A 12291-nucleotide genomic window follows, 5' to 3' on the forward strand; every position below is an offset into this window, starting at 1 on the left:
TTTATCAATTCAACTGTTTCAGAGCCTGAAGTGAGATCAACACACTTAATAAAACCTGATGAGTGTTTGTTTAACAGTGATGTCATTTACATACAACAGTTCTTCGTGGTCCTGGTATTATACAGATTAAAATGTTTCGGTATTAAGAGACAGACATATACATGATCAAAATGAGCCTCAAGAGGTTGAAACTGGATCTAAAAAGCAAAACAAAACATTAGTGCTTGTGAAATATTATTAACTTGACAAACAGTTTAAAATACATTTTAATATCCTGTTCATTAAGCAAACTCCTTTAACTGTTTAATGAAAATACTCACCAACAACAACAATAAGCTTAATGTAGAATGTTTGAGGTGGCTGAAGATTTGGAAAATATTCTCCACTGTCAGATATCTTTGTATCTCTGATGATTATGGAGGCGTTGCTGTGTTTCAGTTCATCATGAAAAGGAGAGACTTAGACAGTCTTGTTTTCTGGCCTTGTTTTGCACATTTGCACAAAAAAAAAATTCAGATTCTTACGTTTTGGTTACTTTTTTAGGATATATTCTAATTTTTATTCTTTATAACCTTTATATATATATATATATATATATATATATATATTGTAATTCTTACATTTCACACTCGTCTTAACCATGCAATGAATAATTAATAACATTGAACTCTTTCTCTTTTTCCCAAATAATGTTGAACATCAACTCTGTATAGGCCTTTCTCTCTCTCTGCAGATTGTGGCCTTTCAATAATGTGATTGTATGAACTTCAGAGTAAGATTCCTACCATGACTTTCACTTCCTGGACAGAAACTAAGAACATTATTATTTTTATAAGGTGACAATATGTCACAGCCCTGAATGGTCAGACTAATAAATAAATGTAGGTTAACACCACTACTCTGCAAAGAAACAGATCTAGTAAACATCCTATTAACCTGTTGGCATTACAGCTCTTATTATTGACCACATTCTGTCTCCTCATCAGATACAGCAACTATACACACTACACAGAGAGAGAGAAAGAGAGAGAGAGAGAGAGAGAGAGAGAGAGAGAGAGAGAGAGATCTCTCGATCAGAATGGATTATAAACGAGTTAAGATGACACTGTATGAACTAAGGTGACACTTGTATGTGATGTTGTGTATGTATGTGATCGAAATAAAGAAAACAAAAAACTATCTTTTCATATTGTAGTTTCTACTTCATCTTATATCAATCAATGGAGGCCACACTCACACAAACACACACACACACACACACATAGTGCGTGTCACTATCTTTGTTGGGACCCGTCACATAATGCATTCCCTAGCCCCTTACCCTAACCTTAATCATCACAACTAAATGCCTAACCTTAACCCTTACCCTCACCCTAACCATAACCTAATTCTTACCCTAATATTAAAACCAAGTCTTAACCCTCAAACAGCCCTTTGAAGTTGTGGGGTCCAGCATTTTGGCCACACAAAACTGTCCGGGCCCCACAAGTATACTGGACTCCCGGTTTTTGGACCCCACAAATATAGTTAAACAAGAACACACACACACACACACACCAGAAATGATGCCACATCTCAAGTTACAAACTATCAATATTTTTGATCTGTGCTAAATATTAGGAAACATTTTGATGTGACAGCAGCTGAGCAGCATGATTACAATTCTGTCTCCAGACCTCTGAATGTTTACAGGTGCTTCAGACATTTAGATAAAATAAACAATTACATTTCCAAATACATAACTCAGTGTAATGATGAGTTTTCTTACTGTTTTGTTGAGCAGACGTGATTCCAGAGCGAGTCAGGAGGCAGAGACACAGAAGAGGAAGAAGCTCCATCGCTGTCGATGTCTCCTAAAGATCAAACATCACTTTAACATCACAACGCCTCTTATAACGGAGGTGGGGCTACTACTAACAGGGGGATTGGCTGATCCTTTTTTATTTTTATTTTATTTTTAAAAGTGTTATTAAGCACATAACAAGTATACAGTCATAAGTGTATACAATACAAACAGGTCAAGTACGCCAGGGGAGATTCAAAAAATAAAACAATAATAAAAAGAAAGAAAACAACCCAATTTACATAAAGCATTTGAAAAGTACAAATAGTGTGTGTGTTCTAACAGCCTTCTTATTACTGCACAAGGATAGAGTACATATATAGTGTTTAAAAGCAATAACTACCTTGTGACAGATTCAACTGCAGGAGTTTGTCATCAATACAAACCATTAGAGAAGATCTCAGGTAGAAGTACACATAATACTCTTAGGATTACACAGGATGGGTGAGCCAAAAAAATTGGGGAAATTAGCAAGCAGATAAATTGACGAAGAAGACTATGTTACGGCTGCTGCTGGTACCTTCCGATGTGTTTAACCCTTTCACTAGTCTGGATCAAAGGAAGTCCATTTCCAGGATAATCGCCTGACATCCAGTCCCTCACCTTCCGCTCTCTGCTAATTAACACACAGAAGAAGAAGTTGCTTTTTTCAACATCGATATTTTTCCCCGCAGAGAAGATGGCTGGAGTCGATCCAGACTTTAATGGTTAGTATGATGAAGTTATTACCAGTATTTATTAAGGGTTTATACTGCATAGAGAAAGTTTTGGCCCCCCTTAAAGAGGTTTTAGTCGGCGCCAGAGGAATATCACGAGCGCCAAAACGTCTGATTTTCATGAGGGCCCTGGGTACTCAGTCCCCTTTTCCCAGTGGCGGATCTAGAAAATTTTACATGGAGTGTCAAAGGGATAGCGAGAGATCTTGGCAGGGTGGCAGGGGAAGACGGTACAAGGGAACCCCCATATGTAAACACACTGCTATGCCCTACTATGCCCCGCAACACCCTGCTACACCCTGAACTGCTACAACTATTATTTCTAGTCATAGTTCCATTATCTTTGTTGTTACTATAATTGCCACCGTTCATCATACCAACTGCTATAATTATTATGAATCTTAATTCTCTATATCGTTATATCTGTAGCCATCTCTGCGTCCCAACTGGCAGCAGCAGATGGCTGCCCACCAAGAGCCTGGGTCTGTCTGAGGAGAAAATGGTGGTAACATTATGAAGTCTATGTTGGCTTGGCTAGTGTTCCTCTGTTCTATACAGACCACGTCTCAATAACCTTTGTTGAACTCTTTGCATGGCCCGAACCACAGTTTGATGCAATGGATTGTTTTAACCCATCTGGGCAGATGCTCTGTCAGCATCAGACTAATGAATGTTGTGCTGTACCACTGTATAGATTACTGCAAGGTGATGTATGTATGTAAAGCTGTTCTTGCCTCGAAGAAGAAGTGTGGTCAAAATATCTGCAATAAAATAAATACATTGGAGCTTCATGTGAACTCCCTCCAAACAGGTGCTTAGACGGACTAGAAATTGTTTGTGCAGTTACAAAAACAAGATCCAGTTGTGTTCAAGATAATCTTGAAGCTCTGTGACTGGGTGTTAAACCCGGATGGGTGTTGTTGGGCGAGCCCTTTTTAAACCTCAAGACACTGTTCCCCTGCACTGATACTCATTATAAGTCATAATTCTGACTCAACTAGCTATTGCAGTAAGTAGGATACATTTCAATGGAACTTAGCCAACTTGTATTTCTCAATCTGATACATTTGACCTTTTTTGTGTTTGACTCATGTACAATTTTTATCTACCACAGCTTTTTTGTTTTATTTAAATGCAAGTAAAACTGTAGGAGGTAAGAGATGAACAGACATACAGCAGTAATTACTATTACCTTCCACATGTCATGTTATCCATATTATTATGATGCAGCAATTTCATAATTAGCACTTATTTCACATGCAGTTTGATTAGATGCATTTCTGTTTAAAATTGTGACTTGTGATTGTGCGTACACTAGCCATATGGTATTAATAGCCTATAAAAAACAGTAGGATCCTAATATTGATTTCTATTGATGAAAAGTAGCTAAGTACATTTCCTTAAGTACTGTATTATATACTTAAGTACAATTTTGAAGGATAGGCTACTTGTACCATTTCATGCCACTTAATAATTTCACTCCACATCAGAGGATGATATGAACTTTATTCTCTACAATCATATAAACTTAGCACAAAAAGTAAGGAAATTTGTGTTTGGTAGATTATTTCTCTGTGGTAACAATGCTTTTTGGCAATCAATCTTATACCGTTGGAAAGCCTGTTTAGTTCCCTTTCAAATGGTGCCCCATTTGTAAGGAACATGTATTTGTGGGATGAACAGCAGCTTCTCTGCCAATGCCAAACAGCTTATTCTGCCATTGACTCGTTTGGTGTTTGGTGGATTGGATGATTGAAGTTTGAAGAAACAAGACATATTGGCAATTGAACAATTTCTTCATTTCACAAACAGGAGCCTCAGTAGCATGTGGAAGAACCATACACAGCCACAACAGCCTGGTCACACACTGCTGTGGGATGGCATCATATTCTTCAACCAGCATTTGTCGCAAGTCAGCCAACGTGGTTGTGTTGGTCACTCTGGCATGAACAGCACGCCCAAGCTGATCCCACAAGTGTTCAATGGGGTTGAGGTCAGGACTGCTGGTGAGAAATGAGAAATTGTTCTCAATTGTCTTACCTGGATAAATAAAGGTTAATAAAAAGGTTATGCCGCAAAGACATCAAAGAGCTCGCCCCTGCTCTAACAAACCTGATCAAACGGGGTGCTGTCGTCCTTGTGCTGTTGTGGGTCTTCCTTCTCTCTTCATCCAGGCCTGCAGCCAGCTCGGCAAGTATCTGGTCATGCCTCCATCTGAACTTGCCATCAGCCAGGCTAGCCTGGCTGATGGCAGGCACTCATCATGATAAATGCACTCATACATGAAATGTATGAGTGCATTTTATCATCACCTATCTCTTCTGCATGATTGGCTGTCTTTTCTGGTCCAGTAGACTTTCCTCCTTCACATCTGCATACACACATCGCCCAAACATTAATTAAAATTGTATAATGTAAGGAAGCTAATACAAAAAGGTGTTTTTGCTTGCACTAACTGCTCTCACAAATAACACATGTTGTACCTTAATAGCCAAGTCTGAGAGTCCTGATCTGTAAAGAAGGACTTGCTATTTATGTTCGGGGTAATGGGGATCAGCCAATCAGCGCCTTTCTTTTGGGGTCACAGAGAGGACACCTCAAAACAAAACTTGAAAAAACACGCGCAAACAGGTGTCCTCTCTGTGACCCCAAAACAAATGCACTCATACATTTCATTCACAGGTCTGAACTATGACAACATTTTTCCCCCTGTTTTCAATTCCACATCATTATCCATTTCCCCCCCACATATTCTCACTCCTGCTCTGCAGGTACTATCATCATACACAGAGCACCATATCTGATGCGAGAGACCCACCACTTCTCACGACTGAGGTGGTCCCGAGAGTAATGGAGACCATGACAAAATATCTGATGGTTGCACCACAGAGGACAAGACTCTCCCTTAGAGACCCAAGCCACTTACATTTTAGGGTTGTTCTCTTTTTTTAAGTGTTGGTGTTAAACATTGGAAAAAAGTTGGGTTTTAACAACATTCCACATTCACTGGGGAAACCCAGTCAGGATTTAGCTGTTGTAGTATGTCTACACACACAAAACTGGCATGGGATGTGCACGGCCCAGGGAGATTAAAACTGCTCAGAAGATCATTGGTACCCATCTCCTGAGCATCAGTGATGTCGGTGAGGTGAGGTGCCTACGCAGAGTCCAAAGGATACTAAAGGACAGTACCCACCCAGCCACAGCCTGTTCACCCTGCTGCCTTCTGGGAAGAGATATAGAAGTTTCTGGTGCCGCACCACCAGACTGCAGAGCAGCTTTTTCCCCCAAGCTATCAGACTCTTAAACTCTAGTTCATCCTCAGCACTGCTCCACTGATTATAGTTTATTTCTGTTTACCATTTTTATAATTGCTTCTATATTAATGTATATTGTCTGCTATGTAGCAGAAGGGAGTTACAAACTCAATTTATACTTTATACTATATAACCTGTTATATTGTGACAAAATAAATCTACCCACCTACCTTAAAGAAGAATAAAGTGAATGTTTTGGAAAGGCCAAGTCAAAAGTTCTGACCTTAAAATGACTGAAATGTTGTGGAAGGATGAGGAAGCAAGCAGCTCATGTGAGGAAACCCACCAACATCCAAGAGTTGAAGCTGTTCTGTACAGAGGAATGGGCAAAGATTCATCCAAGTCAATAGGCAGGACTGTTCAAAAGTTACTGGAAACGTTTTGTTGCAGTTATTGCTGATGTACTCTGCAATAAAAATGCATGTACTGTTTTTAGTAATGTAATTATGTTTTTGGACTTTCTTTTAAAGGACCTTGTAAAATGTGCTTACCTTAGGGCTTCACAGTAAATGTTCTGCAGCCATAGATTGTACATGCAATGCCTTTGAAAGCATGTATGTGCTATATATGTTGAATAAATGTTTAAGACTTGTATGGATTCTCTTCACTTGCATGACACAATGGGAGTGTTGTATGTTATACACACTGGAATGTGTATAGAGAAGAAAGATTCACACAGTATATAGCACACTGGTAAATCATTCTATTGGCCAGATGGCCTACATTAGGACATTTCTGATGTGAGTTTGTTGTCTGAGCTGCTAAGAAGCTGATAGCAGTGTTAGAATCAGGTTAAAACAGAAGGGCATGCAGGTTTAACTCTGGGCTGGGGGTGAATGATGATGATGATAACTAGGTTGCAAATAAAATCAAAATCAAAAACCAAATGAAATGAACAACAATAAATACATCTGTATCAGTAATCTTGATTTAAAACAGTTACCAAAGGCACAATACAGTCAGTCATTTAAATACTGCCACCTGCTGGTAGAAAGGGGGAACAGTTTGGTCCATTACGGTGGAAACCACATTAAATATTAATTTAATTATATAATATAGTGCCAACAGTAACAACTCTGCACACACAATAAGTTGAACTGTATTGAACCAAACAATGCGCTCATTAAACGTGATTGGTGATGTGTACGTGGATATTAAATCACTGTAATAAACTACTGTTGCTAACATATTTCTTTCGGTCCAGGTTTATATAAGCCTATTTATTGATTGTTTTTTTCTTTTCTTCTAACGTTACTGTGGTATAACGTTAGTGCTACATATTATGACCGTTCTAAAAGCTTGGCTTTTATTTTTATAGGCCATATTTACTATTACTTCCGGGTCACTTGGTCAACCTGTATTTCTTTTAATGTAGATATTCAAACGGAGAAATGAAAAAAGGAATTTCAAAAAGCCAAAAACGGACCGTTATTTGAATTTAGTTTAGTCGTTTTTCGTTTTTGGATTCAGAAACCAAAAACGGGAGAACGGCTCTTTTTTTTTACCGTTTCTTTGTTTTCGGTTTGAAACGACAAACGAAAAACAGGTGGTTTCTCGTTATTTTGTTTTGTGGTTCAAACGAAAAAACAAACTATCAAAACGTACACGGACCAAAAACGAGCAGTTTTCCAGGTCATTGTTTTGTTTTTTTCATGGATAATCCGTTTTTTTCCGATTTAAACCAATTTATCAGAACCTGGAAAGTCATCTTTGAAGTCTTTATCCGTCTACAAGACACAGGACCGAAGATAAGACTGGTGTAACTCCAGTAACACGACACCAGATGGGGACAGAGCTCTGTGTCTCCCCGCTGCTGCTGCTGCTGCTGCTGCTGCTGGGCGGTAACGTGCAGGAACATACAGTACTACTGATACAGTCACTGGGAGTGACAAGTAGAGGTAGTCTAATTGAAAGTAAACTGTGTGCAGTGATTTGTAAGAGCTCCTTATTTTTACAATAATTCATCAACAACTATGGAGTGTCTACTGGATCTGCTGTGTTTGTGTCTTCTGTGTTTGACCGGGAAAACACTTTGTGATGAAAACGGTAAGAATGACTAACTTTGTAGCTATGAAGACGACAGACAGACAGACAGACAGAACCGGGTGTGGTGTCAATTTTAAGGATCAAGAGCACGTTCTATGGACTATACTAATTATTAGTGTCAGTAACACATGTAACCATTTACAGCACAGGTTATTGAGCTATTCCTCACAGATGACCTCTGTGGTTTTTTAAAGTATGTCATCATTTGGCATGCAGTTGGTCTTTGACGTTGGGTGGAAACAGGTGTCGTGCCAAAAAGTATGAAGAAAAGATCAACTGCCATAAACTTGATTGCCGTCTGTTGGAGTGGTCGCAGCCGGTAAACTGCATCGACCAGTTTTTTAATTCCAAAGCTCACTTTGAAAACTATATTATAGCCCACCCAGAACTTTTAGGGTGAGGATATTTGCACCCCTGGTACCCTTAGCAGTGTATGTTATTCATACCCCGCCGGTGCACACAGCAATGTGTTCTATTAATATCCCATCTGGTACAAATATCAATGTATGCTATTTGCACCCCTGTGCATTTACAGTACCTTGGCATATATTTACACACAGTTATCCATACTAATCATGTATTACACCTTTTTGGAATATTATAGTTGCAGTGTCCAATATTTCGCACACAGAGAGATGCTAATACATACACTTGCGTGGGCTGCGATATTTTTTTTTACAGGGTGGTAGGGGAAGATTCATGAATATTCATTAGGGAACTCATCACTGATTGGCTCGCCCTGACATTCTTACCCCATAACCAATCCCACTCCTTTTGCCTAAACCTAACCAACCCAACCAGAGCAGGCAACGAGTACTAGCCATTCAGGGATGGATGAGTCCCCTAATGAATATTCTACTGCAAAAATGTTTGCGTTCACGGGCCCCGTCTTTCGCAATGGCATGCAAATTATCCAATCCAAAATGAAAAAAACAAGATCACCTCACCAAGGAATCAAACTCCAAACCAAAACTGAGTGTTCTAACCACTCACCTAACAGTTATTATGGAATGTTGGACAACTGTTCACCACTTGATGTCGTCAAGCCTCGGTTGTTAGGTAACCATACTGTATACAAAAAAATAGGTACTAACTAACAAACTAACGGTTGTATGCTTTCACTGAAGACAGAAAACGCAACTGTAGTATCCATTTTCCGCTAGAAATTCAATTGTTATAAACTTTAGAGACAAAACTTTCTTAATATGCCAGTTTCTGCTGTCAAGGAAGATGAACGTCCGCCATGATTTCGGTGCACGCGAGCAACGTGTTTTTGTTGTTACGTCACAGGGTGTGACTAGCTCAGCTGTGTGGCCGATGCTATTCGTACCGGGGGTGCAAAAAGACACTCCGGAATTTTTAACTTGTTGAAATGCACTTTTAAAAGACCAATTCAACAAGTAAAAAAGTTCTGGGGGGGCTATAACCTGTCAGATATCAGCCTGATGAACAGTAGCGTTTTTTTGCACGGGCGACATTTTTTCATGACACGGGGGGTGGGCCGCACGAGCACTTAACAAAAAAGAAATAAAATCCTCTGCGCTCCGAAGCGGTTATCTATTATCTATCATTTCACTGTGTGGGGAATTGGCAAATTGTAGTGTAATATTGTAGTCAAATATAGTGATTGTGATGTCATAATGCAGCAACAAAGTAATCTGTATTTTCTGTCTTTAAAAAACTACTAATCGATTAAAGGTTAAGGCTGGTGATAGTCTGTATTTTCTAATCAATAAATCCCATTAAAGACCCAAACCACAGCCTGAAACATCTTCCTCCAAAAACACATCAATGAGCAACATCTTGTTAAAAACACATCAATGAGCAGCATGTTGTTAGGAAGTGATTAGCTAGTAGTACACAGTTCATGCTGTACATACTACAGGTAGCTACAGTGCATGTAAATACGTAAGTCAAGGTACATTGATTTACTACAAACTGTTCTAAGACTGACTTGAAAATTTTTAAATTGAATCTTTAACCCCCAGGCTGCCAACACACATCCTGTATGCATATTTAAAGATTGATGTTTTCAATAGAAATAAATGGGCTTAGGAATGTTGGAAAGTATTAAGAGACAGCTTTGGTCTTTTCATGTCATTTGTTCATGAAATTTTTGACATGACATTCGAAGGGGGTCTCGCCCAGGGTGTAATTCAATGTAGAACCGCCACTGCTGATGAATACAGTGGGGCTCAAAAGTTTGGGCACCCCAGGTAAAAATTTGTATTAATGTGCATAAAGAAGCCAAGAAAAGATGGAAAAATCTCCAAAAGGCATCAAATGACAGATTAGACATTCTTATAATATGTCAAAAAAAAGTTAGATTTTATTTCCATCATTTACACTTTCAAAATAACAGAAAACAAAAAATGGCGTCTGCAAAATTTTGGGCACCCTGCAGAGTTTATAGCATGCACCGCCCCCTTTGGAAAGCTGAGACCTGACAGTATCATGGATTGTTCTCAATCATCGTCTGGAAAGACCAGGTGATGTCAATCTCAAAGGTTTTAAATTCCCAGACTCATCTGACCTTGCCCCAACAATCAGCACCATGGGTTCTTCTAAGCAGTTGTCTAGAAAACTGAAACTGAAAATAGTTGACGCTCACAAAGCAGGAGAAGGCTATAAGAAGATAGCAAAGCATTTTCAGATGCCAATATCCTCGGTTCGGAATGTAATTAAGAAATAGCAGTCATTAGGAACAGTGGAAGTTAAAGCAAGATCTGGGAGACCAAGAAAAATATCAGACAGAACAGCTCACAGGATTGTGAGAAAAGCAAGTCAAAACCCACGTTTGACTACACAATCCATCCAGAAAGATCTGGCAGACACTGGAGTTAGGTACACCATTCCACTATAAAGAGATTCTTGATCAAATATGGTCTTCATGGAAGAGTCATCAGAAGAAAACCTCTTCTACGTCCTCGCCACAAAAATCAGCGTTTGAAATTTGCAAATGAACATATAGACAAGCCTGATGCATTGTGGAAACAAGTTCTGTGGACCGATGAGGTTAAAATAGAACTTTTTGTCCGGAATGTACAAAGGCACATTTGGAGAAGAAAGGACACAGAATTTAATGAAAAGAACCTCTGTCCAACTGTTAAGCATGGGGTGGATCAATTATGCTTTGGGGTTGTATTGCAGCCAGTGGCACAGGGAACATTTCACGAGTAGAAGGAAAAATGGATTCAATAAAATTTCATCAAATTTTGGACGCTAACTTGATGCCATCTGTGAAAAAGCTGAAGTTAAAGAGAGGATGGCTTCTACAAATGGATAATGATCCTAAACACACCTCAAAAATCCACGGTGGATTACATCAAGAGGCGTAAACTGAAGGTTTTTGCCATGGCCTTCAGTCTCCTGACCTCAACATAATTGAAAATCTATGGATAGACCTTTAAAAAGAGACACTTGGTTTCCTGGGTACCCAATGAACTTGGGGTTTGGATTTTGGAGCATTTGGAGCAATTTGGACAGCATTGGATTTTGGATATTAACACGCTCTGTGCACTATGTCAATGGAAATCAGATGAATGTTGGTATCCAACATGGAGTCCACGAAACACGTGACCACCCGCGGAACCAATTGTATAACAGGATAGCTCAGAACATTCAATTCCCTAGTTGGCCAAACTCTCTCTATATATGGTGCTGGCAGAGAGGAAGAACCAGTTTTTATGGCGTGAGGTTTTGGTCCTGATGGACCCCAGCCTCCTGCCAGAGGGGAGAGATTCAAACTGTTTGTGTCTGGGGTGAGAGGGATCGGCTACCATCTTTCCTGCCCGCCTCAGTGTCCTGGAGGCGTACAGATCCTGGAGAGATGGCAGATTGCAGCCAATCACCTTCTCAGCAGAGCAGATGATACACTGCAGTCTGCCCTTGTCCTATGCAGAGGCAGCAGCTTACCAGATGGTGATGGAGCAGGTGAGAATGGACTCTGTGATGGCAGTGTAGAAGTGCACCATCAGAGTCTTTGACAGGTTGAACTTCTTCAGCTTCCGCAGGAAGTACACCCTCTGCTGGGCTTTTTTGATGAGGGAGCTGATGTTCAGTTCCCATTTGAGGTCCTGGGAGAAGATGGAGCCTAGGAAGCGAAAGGACTCACAGGGTTTACTGTGGAGTCACATTAAGTTCACAACTGTCTCCACTGTCTTTAGAGCTTTTAGCCCCAGGTTGTTCTGACTGCACCAGGTCAATAGCTGGTCTATCTTTCACCTGTAGGTGGACTTATCCCCACCAGGATGGTGAGGGTTGTTGTAGTGTGTGTGTGTGTGGGGGGGGAAGTGGGACTCAAGGGTGGGCAATGACGAGGCCTCCACACCTACGGGGGTGGTGAGGTGTGGCTGCAAGACTGGAGCTG

At 39.9% G+C, this 12291-nt stretch overlaps 1 protein-coding gene and 1 pseudogene across 3 annotated transcripts in view; one reads left to right on the forward strand and one right to left on the reverse strand.

Moving 5' to 3' along the window:
- The window catches only part of LOC144516142 (CD276 antigen homolog), a 192023-nt pseudogene that overhangs the window by 1716 nt on the left and 178016 nt on the right, over positions 1-12291 (reverse strand). The window lies entirely within an intron of this gene.
- The window catches only part of LOC144517362 (uncharacterized), a 403478-nt gene continuing 398941 nt past the window's right edge, over positions 7755-12291 (forward strand). For both annotated transcript variants that reach the window (XR_013501920.1, XM_078249452.1), the window contains exon 1: positions 7755-7922. Coding sequence is in view for 1 of the 2 variants with exons in the window: in XM_078249452.1 (XP_078105578.1) it covers positions 7850-7922 (73 nt within the window). In the remaining variant the exon portion in view is untranslated. The remainder of the gene's footprint in view (positions 7923-12291) is intronic.

Source organism: Sander vitreus, chromosome 4 (assembly GCF_031162955.1).
Source record: "Sander vitreus isolate 19-12246 chromosome 4, sanVit1, whole genome shotgun sequence".
Lineage (NCBI taxonomy): Eukaryota > Metazoa > Chordata > Actinopteri > Perciformes > Percidae > Sander > Sander vitreus.